General features: G+C 29.0%; 2 protein-coding genes across 6 annotated transcripts; one reads left to right on the top strand and one right to left on the bottom strand.

The window, feature by feature from the left end:
* Nucleotides 1–961: 961 nt before the first annotated feature.
* LOC137825635 (AT-hook motif nuclear-localized protein 7) lies at nucleotides 962–5,737 on the bottom strand. Of its 5 annotated transcripts, XM_068631356.2 has the most exons (7): nucleotides 5,610–5,688; nucleotides 5,389–5,473; nucleotides 4,158–4,568; nucleotides 3,548–3,603; nucleotides 2,347–2,478; nucleotides 1,802–1,963; nucleotides 962–1,585 (listed from the first exon to the last, which is right to left on the bottom strand). In XM_068631356.2, the coding sequence occupies exons 3-7, from the start codon at nucleotides 4,516–4,518 to the stop codon at nucleotides 1,298–1,300; spliced, it is 999 nt and encodes a 332-aa protein (XP_068487457.1). In that variant the 5' UTR covers nucleotides 4,519–4,568; nucleotides 5,389–5,473; nucleotides 5,610–5,688; the 3' UTR covers nucleotides 962–1,297. The 5 variants fall into 5 exon arrangements, with proteins under 5 accessions (XP_068487457.1, XP_068487458.1, XP_068487461.1 ...); XM_068631357.2 differs by lacking the exon at nucleotides 5,389–5,473 and having other exon boundaries at nucleotides 5,663–5,737; XM_068631360.2 differs by lacking the exon at nucleotides 5,389–5,473 and having other exon boundaries at nucleotides 5,610–5,673.
* Nucleotides 5,738–7,287: 1,550 nt separating this feature from the next.
* LOC137823704 (uncharacterized) lies at nucleotides 7,288–8,316 on the top strand. Its single transcript, XM_068628931.1, has 2 exons — nucleotides 7,288–7,701; nucleotides 7,960–8,316. Exons 1-2 carry the CDS (start codon nucleotides 7,288–7,290, stop codon nucleotides 8,314–8,316), a joined length of 771 nt encoding a protein of 256 aa, XP_068485032.1.
* The last annotated feature ends 7,282 nt before the right edge of the window (nucleotides 8,317–15,598 follow it).

Genomic DNA, 15,598 nt, shown 5'->3' with positions numbered 1-15,598 from the left:
GTGTAAATACACACAAAAGAATAAGGAATTACCATTTTTCTTACCGTCTTCTTATATATCATTTTCTTATAAGCCCCTTCGCACAAAAGAATCATAGGGCTTCTTCCAAGCTACTTTTAAATAAGAAGTTTAAATAAAACTTTCATCTTAAACATGAATTTCAATCCTCATTTTAATTGATTTAGTATAAAAATCTATACGAATTGAGTCTTCTAAGCTCACTAATACAACTCAGGTTGCAAGATGTAAAGAAGATTTCCATATTCTTGCACATTAAAACCAAAATTTATCTATTAATTCTAGTTTTCAACCTTTCAAATATTTATCTTTATATTTTTTTAAAACTTGAATTTAGCTCTCAAATAAATAAAAATACAAAGTTTTAAATTATTGATTACTCTAAAGACTAATTAATATCTTACTTTTCATTAATAAAGATGGATTCGATTCTTAACAATACAAAATCAGTCAATTTTATCCTAGAAATCAAACCTACTAATGTAAACAAAGTCAAAGGCCAAATTATGAACCCTTAAATTGTTATCCAAAATGTCTAACAGATATCATTTTCAAAAGACAAATGGGTTAATTATAACGTATCCAATGTGCTATTTTCCACAGGTGGCAGGATCATTTTGGTGGACTATCTAAAATTCAAAACCAAAGTAGGGAGGGAGATTGCCCTCTTTGTTGAATCTTTAAAGTTGTATTCACAAGTGCCTCAGTTCTTCTATTTATTACTTTCAACTAACTTTTACTTATAACAATTTTCAGTTTTCCTATTTATTTCTTTTGACAAAGTGTTATCATAAATAAAGTTTGATATCTTCCCCATAAGAAAATACCAACACTTACCTACATTAGTCTACATTTATGCATTCTTTCCAAGTCTAGAAATTCCAAATATATACAACATTTACCTTATTTAAAGCAAGTATAGTGACAATATCAAGTGAATAGATGAACATAAAAGCTCCAACAAATTGAGTTGTAAAATAAGCAAAGTAAATTTTGATTACATACGAATTAGCCTACTCATAATACTGCATATTGCAGCATCTACCTAATCAGCCGTAGAATCAGATGCTCTGGTAGGCAAAGAAAATTGTAGAAACCTAGCTGCAACTTATATCACTAGTCAACTACTTCATCCTATGGTCATAGACAGTAGATAATAGGTTTTGAAACAAGTGGAAACTACGCACAAAGAACACCTTTGGAAACATTAAACAAATAGCTCAGTCATGAATGTTGTCAGCAACACAAGAGAATCCGGAACTGCAGGTTAATCATCTACTTAACTATCAGGCAAGGATATGTTAATATCAGTGGCTGACTTCATCGAGTCTGTCATCGAGTGCATGTTAACCCAGTTTTCCCGGCGAAAGGCCGAGGGAGAAGCAAGGTTTGTTCCTAAGTTGTGCATTATGTGTCCACCCATGACAAGCTCCTTTTCACCATTGGTAGAGGGTGGTGCAGAAGACACTGCAATGAGAGGGGTAACAGTAGCTGATGCATAATCAGACTTTGGCTTCTTTGGCTTCTGATCTTGCTGGTTGCTCGGCAAAAAGCTTCCCACCACCACCTGATAACATCAAGGAATCCAAGTGATCCTTCATTTGAACCTTGAGAAATAAAATGTAATGTCTAACTTCTTGATGAAGTCTTCAAGAACAACACAGAAAATATGATATCTTGGAAGACTTTTTTGAATTCAACCTTAGTCCTTAGAACTCAAACCAAGCACATGATCACATGCATCATTGAGAATAACATAGAGGGTTGAGTGAAGAATTTTCACCTGCACAGGACCTGCTGCTACAAGTAGACCAGCAACTCCACCACCTACAACGCGACCATCTGGACTTGACAATGAAACACTCATCCCTCCAGACCTGCTTCTTGTTCCTTGGTTTTCCGTAGGCATGAATGATCCAGACAAGGAAAGTATCTCGAAACGGCCCTAGAGAAATGGAAAAAGAAAAGTAAACATACATTTTATAGCACCCTTCGTCTTCATGATGAACCTAGTATCTCTAATAAAATGAAAAGGTACAATTCCTATGTGAATGGTTAACATATACAATATTGCAAATTGCAAATTGCCATCAAGACATAATTATAAACCAAAGATTTGTTTCTCCTATATCAAAAGTCCTTACCAGAGCAGGTATTTTAATTTTAATATGATAAAAGGGTGATAGAGTGCATCTAATGCCTACTAAATTCCTGTTTTCCAAAAACATGACAAGTGAGACAGAAACAAATTGAAAATTTAATTACAAAAAGGCAAGTTTAAAACTCATAAAATAAAACATCTACTAATGAAATGATTTGCTGCAGCACCTCATAGGTCAAAGTTCCCCCAGAAGAATCAGGCTGACGAAGTGTAACATTTGAAATTACACCACTAGCAGATAAGATGCATATAGCACGTGGTCCTTGTTGAGAAAAAGATATAATCTTCATTGCTATGTCCTGAAACAACAACAGTGCAAAACAAATAACAGTATTCAGTTGTCTATTCTGCAGGAAACATTACATTACAATACATGATGCATGTTAAGGGAATATCAAAATAAAGGTTTTTCCTTGTCTAATGGAGATAAGGAATATGCAAAACACTTGAAACTTGTCTCTTTACACATTTTTTGTTTTGAAATTTAATAACTACAGCTAAATATGCTTTGACATAACATGTGAAAATATAATCACATACAACTATGTTTGTTCATCAAACCACACTGTAGATCTAGAACCGAAGTGTAGCAACAGATACATGAAACTTGAGTTAAAAAACCTTGACTTAAGAAAGAGGGTCAATCCAATCATGAAAAGAAACTGAACAGGATGTTTGGCCCTTCGGAAAAATGTTTTAAGGATACAATATAGATCTTTTATTTCGTCCTTGTTACATATTATACACCCAATTTAACTAATAAACAAAATCATTTTTCTTAAGAAGAAAACACACTTCATAGCAAAATAATATAAGCATGCAACATTAGTTAATATGCAACTATTATTAGCACAAGAACAAAAAAAAATGTATATAACTATTGGAGTATAGTTTTCTCCTTGTTATTTTACCTTGTATAGCAGTATATTAGTCTATTCATATATATACCAACTTAGTCAATTTTGTTAGTTACTCTCATATAGTTAGTTACTTAGATCTTAGTAGATAAGCACATGATGTAATTCTGTTATAGTTAGTTCGATTTCATTTTACACAATTAACAGAATTTATGTTCTCCCAATCTCTTTCAATACCAAACATAACTATGGTATCAGAGAAAAACAAAAATTTAAACCATGTTATCATTGATTCATTGCAATTCATACAAACAAATAGATCAAGGAAACAAAACATAATTCCTCGAGCCATATTACCTTTATTTGCAAGGTTAGTAAATGACAGAAATCTAAAAACGTATATATTTCAATTCAGACCCTCAAGGTTATGAAATACATGATCATTTAAAAGAGAAATTTAAAGCTATCAAATGAAATAAAATAAATGTTTTTCCCTTCCCTCAAAGCATACCTCGCCACTATTGACAGTAATGATATGGGGCATAAAGCTTGTACCATCAGAGCCACCTACAGAAATAGCAACAATAGATGTTAATAGAAATTAGTTGAAACTTAATTAATTATAATTTTCAAAAACAGCAGTTAAATAATACATTATATAAAAAAATACATATACTATGAATTACGAAGAGACATCTAAAACCTTAAGAATCGAGGCAAATGCAGTTCATGTGGTTATAGAGACCAACAAAACCTTAATATTGTGGTTAGAGCAATTCCACACTAACTTACTAACGTAGAAAACACCTTTCTATTCATGGAAACAAATTATTTCACCACTCTCAAAAAAAGTCCCCAGAACAAAAAAGATGAGTTCTTTTAACTATTTGCAAATAAAAAGCAGAGATTTTTTCATGTATTCAAGCATGGTAGCTAATGCGTTGCAGACAGCAGAATATTAAGATTTTGTCTAAAAGTTTGACAAGAAGCAAACTTGAAGAAGCAAGTAAAGTAATTTCCCTGTCAAACATAGAAAGATACTACCAAATTCACCCTTAAGGCTAAGAAGAAAAACATGAGTAGCAATGCATGTGAGTATTAGAAGCATCAAATCCCATTACCAAGATAATCCACTCCAAGTTTCTTTGGCAGCTTGTAATCCATCCCCCGCGGTCTCCCTCTCTTCCCAGATGAAAAGTTATTGTTAGAAAATGGGGCAGAAGATGAGATTGGCATGGGTGACAATGCCATATTCACCAACCCATCTGGCCCATATTTTCTTGGTCTGCCCCTTTTCTTCTTGATTGATGTTACATCCAATGCCACACTCACTGGTGACACACCAATAGCTGCAGGTGGTGCTTCAGGCACAGGAGGACCACCCTGACTTGGTGCTTCACTCCTTGGTGCCATATGATAGGCTGATGGAGCTTCTGCCCCTATCACTGTAACCCCAGAACTGATCCCTTCTCTTCCTTCCATGCATATATCAAACTCTTCCCTTTCCTTACTCCACTCAATCAAACCAACATCTGCATGTAGAAATCAGTCATGGTTAGAGGACACAAAATGGCCCATTAGAGAGAACATGCAATTGCAATAGAGTACTTTGGCAAAACCAAAAGTTTGAACCTTCTTGAACATGCTAGGAAGCCAAAGTGAAAACCCATCAAAGGATTCCAACAAACTAAGGAAAAAAAAGCAGAAGACACAAACTTTTGTTTCTTTAGAAGTTTTTCAGTTGTAATAGCAGATCCATTCAAAACTGTAGCCATGAATTGAAACGCATAAATCACAGTACTCTAGGTTTTGAGTAGAACATCATATGAAAAAATATGCAGTTATTTTCTTACAGAGCTTTCTTTTCCTTTTCTGTTTCCATGTAGGAAAAATGGGTACTTGCTCTGTTATCAATTATTCAACTTTCAAGTACTGAAACCAGAAATTCGATTTGTAACAAAAAGGACGAAGAATAGCCATTAAAAGAAATGAAAAAAAAAAAACAGTGACTGTTTTGCTATGTTATTAAAATTTTGAGACTAACATGGTAAGATAATTATGAAAACATGTTTGAAAATAACTAACTCAAACTAAATCATCATGAAAAATTTGGTTAAAAAACCAATCATTTACTTCTAATATTTGTTAGCTCCGAACTCAAAACAAAACAAAACCAACCAAAAATACTAAAAAGACTTTTTATAAAACATAAGAAAAACACCCTTTTGCATAAACCTGCTTCGTACCCAGCATTTACCTAAACTTTTAAAAGACAGAAAGCTGAAACTCAAGAAAAAATTCAGCTCACAAAAGGGAAATTTAAAATAATTAAAAAATATGTTTTTTACATACCAACATAAAATTGAGTACTGTTCAGAATGCAAAGATCATGCCCAGTCACAAAGATTCCACAGACTTCAGCAAGACTCTTCTGAAGCTGTAATATTGTATTAAGATTTTTTTTCAGCTCTCTCCAGAACTTAACTTGCTCACTCAACCCAGAAAGTTAAAATTAAAAGAAAAAAGAAAAATGAAACACAGAAAAAGAAAAGAGCAGAGAAAAAGTGAAAAACCGTTTGCTCCGAAAATTGAAAACAACTTGGAAATTTCAAGAGTTGGAAAAAACCTGTTGGCTGGATGGGTTTTCCAAAGTACTTCAATTGAAAGTTGAAATTTTTTTAATGGGAAAGTATGGTAAAGCTCTAAATAAATACTGCAATTAAAATAATAATAATAATAACAACAATTATTGTATGTTTAAGATAATAATGTTAAAATATATAAACTATAATATATAATAATTATTTTAGTATACTTCTATCGTAATTTTCAACAATATGCATATTTATTAATTTTAAACGAAACTTTTAAAAGACTAAAAAGCCGTATTTATTTAAGCTTTATTAAAACCGTAGTCATCACAAATTAAATAATAATAATCGAGAAAAAAAAATATCAATGGCAATAAAGTAGGTAAACATGTAAAACCTTATTTTGAAGAATTGCCATATCCCATAAAAACATGTGAATATAATTATTTAATCATAAATTATCATATATTTAAAATGTATAAAATAATTTTCATTTATTTAATACTATAAAAATTTCCATTATATAAAAATTAAACTGAAAGTACAATTCAATTGAAAAGAATTTCATCTCTGCATAAATCTTATCATTATTTAATTCTGTTTTTACTAGGGACTAATATGATAAATAATATATATAAGGAATAAATAATATTATAAGAAGGATTCTCATATCAGGAATAATAAATAATATATATATTTATATATAATAACTGTTCTATTTTTTATTTCAATAAACTAAAATTATTTTCCAAATCAGGTTACCGGCCACAGGAAGGTTGGCCATCCAACACTTGCAGCTTTATATGAAAAATAATTTTACTTTATTAAAATAAAAAGAACAAACAGTTATATATATATATATATGATTTAATGTTTTTATTAAACTATATTTCTAATTTTTAAATTTATTTTAGTCTAACCTCTAATTTTGAATATGTTTATTTTTATTTTAACTATTAAATTATTTTATGTAATATATTAGGTTTACATTTTAACTAAAATAAAATTAAATGTATATAAAATTGATTATTTGAATAAAATTTTCTATTTTCAAAATATATAGGTCAAAATTAAGAAAATAAAAAAATTGAGGAAAAACTAAAAAAAGATAAAAATTATAATTTTATTTTTCTTGAACATAAGTATTAAATTCAGTTGCGTGTTTGATGGTGCATGAGTATTGAATTTACAACACTAATATTTTCTTTTTTTAGTTTTAAAACGTATGTCGTAAGTTTTCTGAAATTAATTAATATATTTTAAAAACATTAAAAATTGAAACAAGCCATTTTTAAGGGTCAAAGGTAAATCGTGTCAAATTTAAATTTTAAAGTAATAACTTTGCGTATTTGTTATTTATTCTAATGCAATGTTCATACTATTCTTACATTTTTATTTAATTTAAAATTTAACGTATTATCATTAATATTTAATTAAATTAAGTAAAAAAAATTCAACTGCATATCATTGATACACACACCAACTTTTGTAAAGTATAAAATGCTAACATATATAGTTTATATGTTATCACAATCAATTTTGTGGAAAATGGATACAATGGATTAGAGCATGCCTTGAATCAACTACTATATCGATATTGGTAAACGGTAGCCCGACAAAAGAATTCAAACCGTCTGGAGGCCTCAGACAGGGGGATCCGATGGCACCATTTTTGTTTCTGATTGTTGCACAAGGCCTGGTTGGACTAGTAAAACAAGTGACAAGAAAAAATTTATTCTCAGGGTTAAAAGTCGGGGACAAAAAGGTGGAGGTGAATCTACTACAATTTGCTGATGACACCCTCTTCATATGCGAATCAAATGTACAGAATATCTTGTGCATAAAGGCTATGTTAAGATGTTTCGAATTAAGCTCTGGTCTTAGAGTAAACTTCCACAAAAGTAAAATTGGAGCAATTGGAGTAGATAAGTATGAGGTAAAAATGTATTCGGAGATTCTTCATTGCAGTCTAATGGATATACCATTTACATACTTAGGTCTACCTATTGGAGGTAATCAGGCTAGGTGCTCCTTCTGGGAACCAGTGCTATCAAAGATAAGAAAGAAACTCTCGGTATGGAAAGGGAGAAACCTTTCCTTTGCGGGAAGAGTTTGCTTTATAAAATTTGTCATCAATGCCATACCCCTATTCTTTCTATCATTTTTTAAAGTTCCGGTTGGAGTGAGTAAGGAGATCACAAAATTACAGAGGAAATTCCTGTGGGGATGGGGAACAGAAGGGAGGAAAATAGCCTGGACTAGTTGGGAGAACATATGTAAAGCGAAAGAGGATGGAGGGTTAGGTATTAGATGTATTGATTTATTCAATTAGGCACTCTTGGCAAAATGGATATGGAGAATGGGATCCGCTGAGAAGGGTCTTTGGAAGGATGTTCTTGAATCAAAGTATGGATTGTGGAGCATGACAAACTCATTTACATCGAATCGAATTAGGTATAAATCTAGATGGTGGAATGATTTATCCAAAGTCAACATCTCAGACCAAGAGGATAATTGGATCAATTCAAATATGGTCTGGCAACTTGGATCTGGAGACAAGATCAAATTCTGGGAAGATGAGTGGTTAGCCAATGGCCAACTCAAAGGAAGGTATGAAAGAATATATAATAACTCTGATCTTAAAGACAAAACTATTGAGAACTTCGGAAATTGGTCTACACATGGATGAGAGTGGAAATTTAGCTGGAGAAGAGAATGGTTTGAGTGGGAAAGAATTATGTTAGAGGATTTTATGGAAAACATATCACAAGTGTCATTATGCCCAATCAAAGAGGACAGAAGGTTAGGGAATGATTATCCATCATACACATTCTCGGTAAAATCTGCTTACAATAAGATAATTAACCATACCTCTGGGGGGTACCAGTGGTATTTGAACATCTTTGGAAATTAAAGGTTATGCCATCAAAACTCAGTTTTATGTGTGGAGGGCCCTATCAGATAGGATATCAACTAAGATGAATTTGCATAAAAGGGGTGTGATATTGGGGGATACTCTATGTGTATTATGTGGAAGGGAGGAGGAGTCAACTTCACACATTCTTATTACATGTGATGTAACAACCAAGATATGGAACATGTGCTTTAATTGGATAGGAATTAGCTCGGTAAATCACAATGAATTGATTCATCATTTTGAACAATACTCTTGTATATGCTTTAACCAAGAAGGCAACAATTTATGGAAAAGTTTTTGGGTCTCAGTGGTTTGGTGCATTTGGAAGCATAGAAACAAGGTTATTTTTAACCAAGCAAAGATAGATGCATAGGAAATCTTTACTATGGCACAAGTACAATCATGGGTGTGGATGAAACATAAAGTAAGAAAAGTTAAGTTTTCCTTCTCTGACTGGATTTTATCCCCTTCAACATGTATTAATATGGCAACAAAATAAATGTAGGTAGGTATAATCACTGTTTTATCAATTAAATACATGATTTCTTGGTTTTATTGCAAAATCTGTCAAATGATCTTATTCTTTGATTAATGTCATGCGTATGTATTGTAAGTTGAATCAGTTGAAAGGTTTGGAAGGTAGTGTTATTTGGTACAGGTTGAATCACTTGAAGAACACAAGACAAAGGAAAAGTGTAGACTCAAAGGAAAGAAGTACTGATTTTTGGTGCAGGTTGAAGCATTTGAAGAACACAGGTCAAAGGTTGGTATTCTTGGTCTAGTTATGCATCTGCTGGGGACAGACTGATGAAGCTGATGTGGGCAAGGTTATGATAACCAATCTTGTAGATTGAAGGAAAAGCTCAGTCTTTCCCACTAGAGTGACCTAAAGCTCACGTTTTTGTTAAAAATTTGTTGAAGTTAGCTTTGTGGGAACTGAGTATAATAAGGACGAACCATGAAGAATGATTGGAATAGTTATAAGCCACGAAAAAATATTGTTTTTTTTAGATTATTCAGTAGAGAGATTATGGATTTTCACAGCAAAACATACATGCTTTGATATTTATTTTTTTTTTCCATGTTTTAGTGTGTTGTTTTAAAGCAGGTCACATAGGAGATAATTTTGAACCACGTTTTTTGGTGGTGTCTGAGTGTTAGTGGCACTCTTGGTGGACTGTGAATGTAATCTCAGTAAGAGTTTTTTGTATATGGGTTAGGAACACCCTTAAAATGTTCCCTTTATTTATTTAATTAATTCATTACCGAAAAAGAAATGTTATCACAATCATGTAATATAACTATCATATATTTATGAATTATATTATAATAATATTTATATATTATAATTTCGTAAAATAATAAATATTAATACTATAATTTTGACATTCTAAAAAGTCAATATTAAAAATGTAAGTCGTTCATTATATTTAAAGTTATTATACACTTTTCCTATATAATTTTAAAACCATGTCATATATATATCATCAAATACTAAATAATCTATTAGCTTCTTCTTACTCCACCACCTATAAATATATTTGTTGTATTAAATATATAATATAATTAACATGAGAATAATTATACAAATAATAATACAGAAACAAACTCAATTCATATAGTTGATTTTAAATTTCTTACTGTTTAGTTACTTTATTTCAATCTCAATGTCTAAAGGTAGCATTGAGGTGTTGATATTTCATTAAATTATCTAAATTAGTATTTATACCACATCTTAATAATATTTTTATATTATATCACTCATTCACATGCACAACATAACTATAATCAATCACATTTAGTAATTCACAACTTATCATTAATCGATATTGTTCATGTCTTATCATTATTAATACACATCACTATTCGAATAAGATTTTTAAATCTTTTTATCTATTATACTCATATATATATATATATATATATACTTTATCTAATTTCACTATATAAAATTTGTTTGAGCAACACAATCTCACTTAAAATTCAAACAACAATGAAGAAATTTGGTTTTTATAGAAGATTTTAGTTTGAGTGTTATGAGGAAGTGTAGTCAATGTAAGAATAAACTTTTGGAAGCTTACATAGGTTGATAGAGTTTATTGGAAGGTTGGGAAAATATTTTTGGATAAAAAGCGTTCTAATCCATGTAACATGATATTGTTTTACTTCTTAACTATGTAATGGTTGTTAGATGAGTCATGAGTCATATATATTGATAATGTAGTATTTGTGCATGAATTTAGTATATACATGTGTTATTAAATGTGAAATGAAGAAATAGGTTATCTATATTGAATATGAAGGGTATTATTATTTTTGAAGCATGCTTTCGTAAAAATCTAAATGTGATCAAGTGGTTTTGTCATTGAAAATGTAGATAATTAATGTGAAATACGAATTTAAGTTACTATGGAGCCACATGTCGCTCGAGTGACATGTGGTCGCTCAAGCGATACCTAAAAAATATGCATTAATTACAATAAACATCTTATGTCGCTTAAGCAATGTGTTAGTCGCTCAAACAACATGTTGTATAGCTTAAACAGCGACTTGCAACTTGAGTGAGAGGAAAGACTGAGATTATTTTCTCTCATCTAAAAGCATATCCTTTGAGTGTTGGACATGACACTCAAGCAATATGACTTATGACTCTAGCGTTCATTCTTAAAGTTTAAGCAGGATGTGAAATGATATGCACATGTCTTGATGTGAGACGATATGTGATGTGTGTCTTGACGTGAGATGTGTGTCTGGAGCTAGCTAGAAAAAAAAATATGAAATAAATGGTGACACGTGTAATTGATTTTCTTATATTTTAATTTATTTAAAAAAAAATTGTTTGCTATGTAACATGACACATGGCAATGTTATGTAACGGTGGTATTTATGATGTAAAGAAAAGATGCATGATAGTTGAAATCTGAAAGGATAGAGTGGCACGTGACAGTGTACATAGGTGGCTCCCTCTTCCCTTGGGAAAGACCCAAACAGTACTTACCTTACCCGTGAAACTTTCACAAAAATCACTTTTTCTTGGGAAGGACAATCCTCATCTTACATGCCACTTCATCAACAAATTTAAGATGCTATTTATTTCATATTGCTAATATTATTAACTTTTTCGAGGAAACCAACTTTTTTAAATATATTTTTCACTTCATTTAAAAAAAAATCCCCTTTTTTACCAAAAAATAAGTTCTTTAAGTTTGTAAAAAAAATATTTATTAGATATATATTTCCGAAACAAATATAGGCAAAATAATTACATATAATTGATATCCAATCTCGATAGTGTACTTCAAACATATCAAGTGTATCATTACACTCCACATGACTTATTCAATACATATAGGTTTTTAATAACATGAACATTTCAAAACATTAAACATTATCATCAAAGTTGGACAATTAATTCATATAAATCTAATATAGAAAATACTATGTAAATAGTCAAGTTAGGTTTTCTTGAATATGGCTCAAAATTCTATTAATATTTACCTCTTTTTATTCATTATAATACAAGAACTTGTTGTAATATAAAAAAATTATTAAATAATAATTAAATTTAAAGATAAAAAATAAATTAATTAAATTAGATATTATATTTAAAGACTAAACAATTATTGATATTTAAAGTGGTTTTTATTATTAATAAAAAATTATAAAATGATTTTTAAATTAGTATCTAAATTAATTATAAAGATTTTCGCTACTGGTATTTTATATTACAAATTAGTCTCTAAAAGACTAATTTATAATATCAAGTAAGTAACTAAAATTTTGGTAATTAATGATTGGATACCAATTTAAAAACTATTTTATAAATTTTTATTAATAATAAAAACTACTTTATAGACCAATAATTTTTTTAATTTATAAAATGGTTTTAATTTAGTCAGATATTAACTAATTATTTTGTTACTTAAAATTAGTTTTCAATGATTTTTTTTAGTGGTATTACTCTCTTCATTTCATTTTATATGCCATTTTGATAATTTTTAAATTAACTATCATTTGTATTAATCAATAATCATCAGTGCATTGAAATGATGTAATTTCTTTTCAATATAATAAAAATGAATATATATTTTTAAAATAGGTAAGTTGTACCACAAGGGTATGACTTTGCTTGAAAGATTTGTTTAGGACCAACACAAGTTTAGTGATAATATTGAGCTAGACCAAAATCACGACATGGTTGTACAACTTTCATTCAAAATCTATAAAAAAAAAAAATCGTTAAATCTTTACATAACTTTGTTTAATTGAGTAATTATTATTAATTAAAGTTATGTCACTTAAATACAACTTTGTAATTATTTTACACTGAAGTCATATAATACATACACAACTTCAAATTCCATGCACTAAGTGCAATTATATTATCTTTAATTTCTTTTGCATTATTTTGTTGAAACAGTGAAATTTAGTATCTCTAGGCTTAATATTAGTATTATAGTGGAAACAGAGACATTTTTGTTGACCTAATTTGTTTTTAACTAATATGAAAGATGAAGCATGATAACTAAAGAAATTAAATTATTAAAGATTGATAATTAATTACACAAATGAAACAAAATTCCAATCTTTCCCTTTACTAATACTACATTTGCATTCTATCTAATGGATATACAATATTTGCATCGAAGAATGAGAATGGATCCCTAATTTGACCACACCTTAACAACTTGCATATAGATTTTTTTGCTATTAGTTTTGTGTCAAAATTGTTATTGCAAGTTAAGTTTTCTCTTGGTCTTGACTTTGAAATTTATGGACTTGATAGGTATTGTCTCAGTTAGGTCTAAAAATTGTACATCAAAATTAAAGTTGTGCATCAGTGACATGATTTTAGTTATATTATTCTGTACTGTAGTCGTGCAATGTTGACATAATTTTAGTTAACACTAATTATTCAATCAAGCAAAGTCGTGCAATAGTCTAACAATTTCTTTGCTATAGGTTTTAAATGTAAGTGGTACAACCATTATATGACTTTGGTCTGGTTCAATATTAATACCGAACTCATGTTGGTCCTAGACCACTTCTTCAAGTAAAATCGTATGACACAACTTACCCATTTTGATAAAAAAAATATACTTTATTGATGAATTTATATCTTTGAAGAATTTATACCTTTGAATGACTACCTTTCATTCACTTGTTGTTTTTATAATTATTATACTAGTTTATTCAATTTTTCGTTTTAGGATTCATGTAAATAAAGATCACACCAAACTTACAATTTCATTCAAATTGTGGTTTTTTTACCTTGGCTTATTTAATTCGCATTTTTATCTAAAAGTTTGTGAATCAGTTTTACAGTTTTTGTAAAAATATGATAATAATAAATAAGCTATATAAGTTAAGTAAAGATTATATATATATATATATGAAGTGTAGGTTTTTAATGTTTCGATACTTATGAATGGTGATATGTTTTTATTTAGTATAAAATTATATATTAAGTAAACATGATGTATATTTTTACAGTTAAATATACAAAATTATATTTGAGAAATAATTTTGTATTTGAAAATTATAATTATATTTTTAAATCGGTGAAATCTCACCTCACCTTGTAGAATGATCTATAAGCTCATTTAAAACTCCATTATTACTTTCGAACAAGTTCATTAAAACATGTAATAAATTAAAATAAAAAACAATGGACAAGGTGAGGAATGAAGTTTGAAAAAATCCTCTTAAAAATAAATGTAAGGATATTCAACACTTAAACAAACTATCAAACATAAAAATATAGAAAAAAGAGTATCAAACTCTTAAAACTCGAAATTCTCTAAAAAAAAATTCTTATTTTATTTTATTTAAGTATAACTTTTATAAAAGACACAATTGAATAGAATATCTAATATTCTCTAATACACACCAATTTATCATTTTTTTTATCAATAATAAATAAATAAAATTAAACACAAATCAATCTACATTAGTCAAACAGAGAACAAATCACAGTTTTCCTACCTAAAAAAACAGAGAAAAAGAAAGGTTAAAAAGTATTAATACTAAGAAGTACCAATTTGTCATCTAAAATCACAACTAACCTCCCAACTAAAAAGCAAGCCAATCATAATAATCTATCATCATCAAATCTTAAATGATACCTTTTAAAAATACCTTTAACATTTCTCGACAACTACCTTTTGAAAATTTGCGAACAAATTTTCACAAACAAGAAAACAACAAGAATCATCTACAAATCTTTCTTTGAAAAAAAAAAAACCTTGTTTATTGTTAAAGAAGTTTTATATTCTCACTTTCAAATATTTGTTAGAAATTTGAGCTTCATTTATATTTCTTAGTTTAAAACACTTTGTGGTTTGTAGTGCTTTCTTTTATTTTCTGGGAGGATGTAAAAGCTTGAAAAATACTTCGAAAAAAATTTCTTGAAAACACATGTAAGACAATTATTCAGATAAAATTGTGTCTTAGTGAGGTTTTTAAGAATTGAATGCAACTCTAGTACTTGAAATAAATCAATATAGAAATTATGTTTCTCTCTTAAATATTAGCCATGGTTATGTCTTAAATTACTACTACTTTAGAATATGTCAACATTAACTTAAACTTATTTTCTATTTCTTTCATTAAAATCATACTCTTCCAAATATTCAATAAAAACAATCTTTCATATTTACTTGATTCAGGTAAGACTCAAATGGCATTATTTAGATGGAATGACAATTTTTTATTTAAGTATTTAGTAAATAAAATTTTGAAAAGGTAATTCACAGTAGTTAACAAGAATCAATGGTAGACAAAAGTAATGACAATAGAAACTTCTACAGATAAACACAATAAAAATATAAATAAACATAGTTTTTAGTTTTTAATTAAGATGTTAAATACTTAGTCTTACAGTTTTAAAACAAATAGTGATCACTATATAGTATTTTATCTAATCCTGCAAAATAGTTTATTGGTTAAATAACTAATTTAGTACAACAAGGATATATTTTATTTTTAATATGGTAAAAAAAATACAATTTTACTGAAAAACTTTAATTTTATTGATTTTTTTTTAAATTTTGTT

The sequence above is a fragment of the Phaseolus vulgaris genome, chromosome 8, assembly GCF_051622355.1.
Source record: "Phaseolus vulgaris cultivar YP4 chromosome 8, ASM5162235v1, whole genome shotgun sequence".
NCBI classification, from domain to species: Eukaryota; Viridiplantae; Streptophyta; class Magnoliopsida; order Fabales; family Fabaceae; genus Phaseolus; species Phaseolus vulgaris.
Note: the sequence above shows the minus strand (reverse complement) of the source record. Positions and strands in the feature narration are given on the sequence as shown.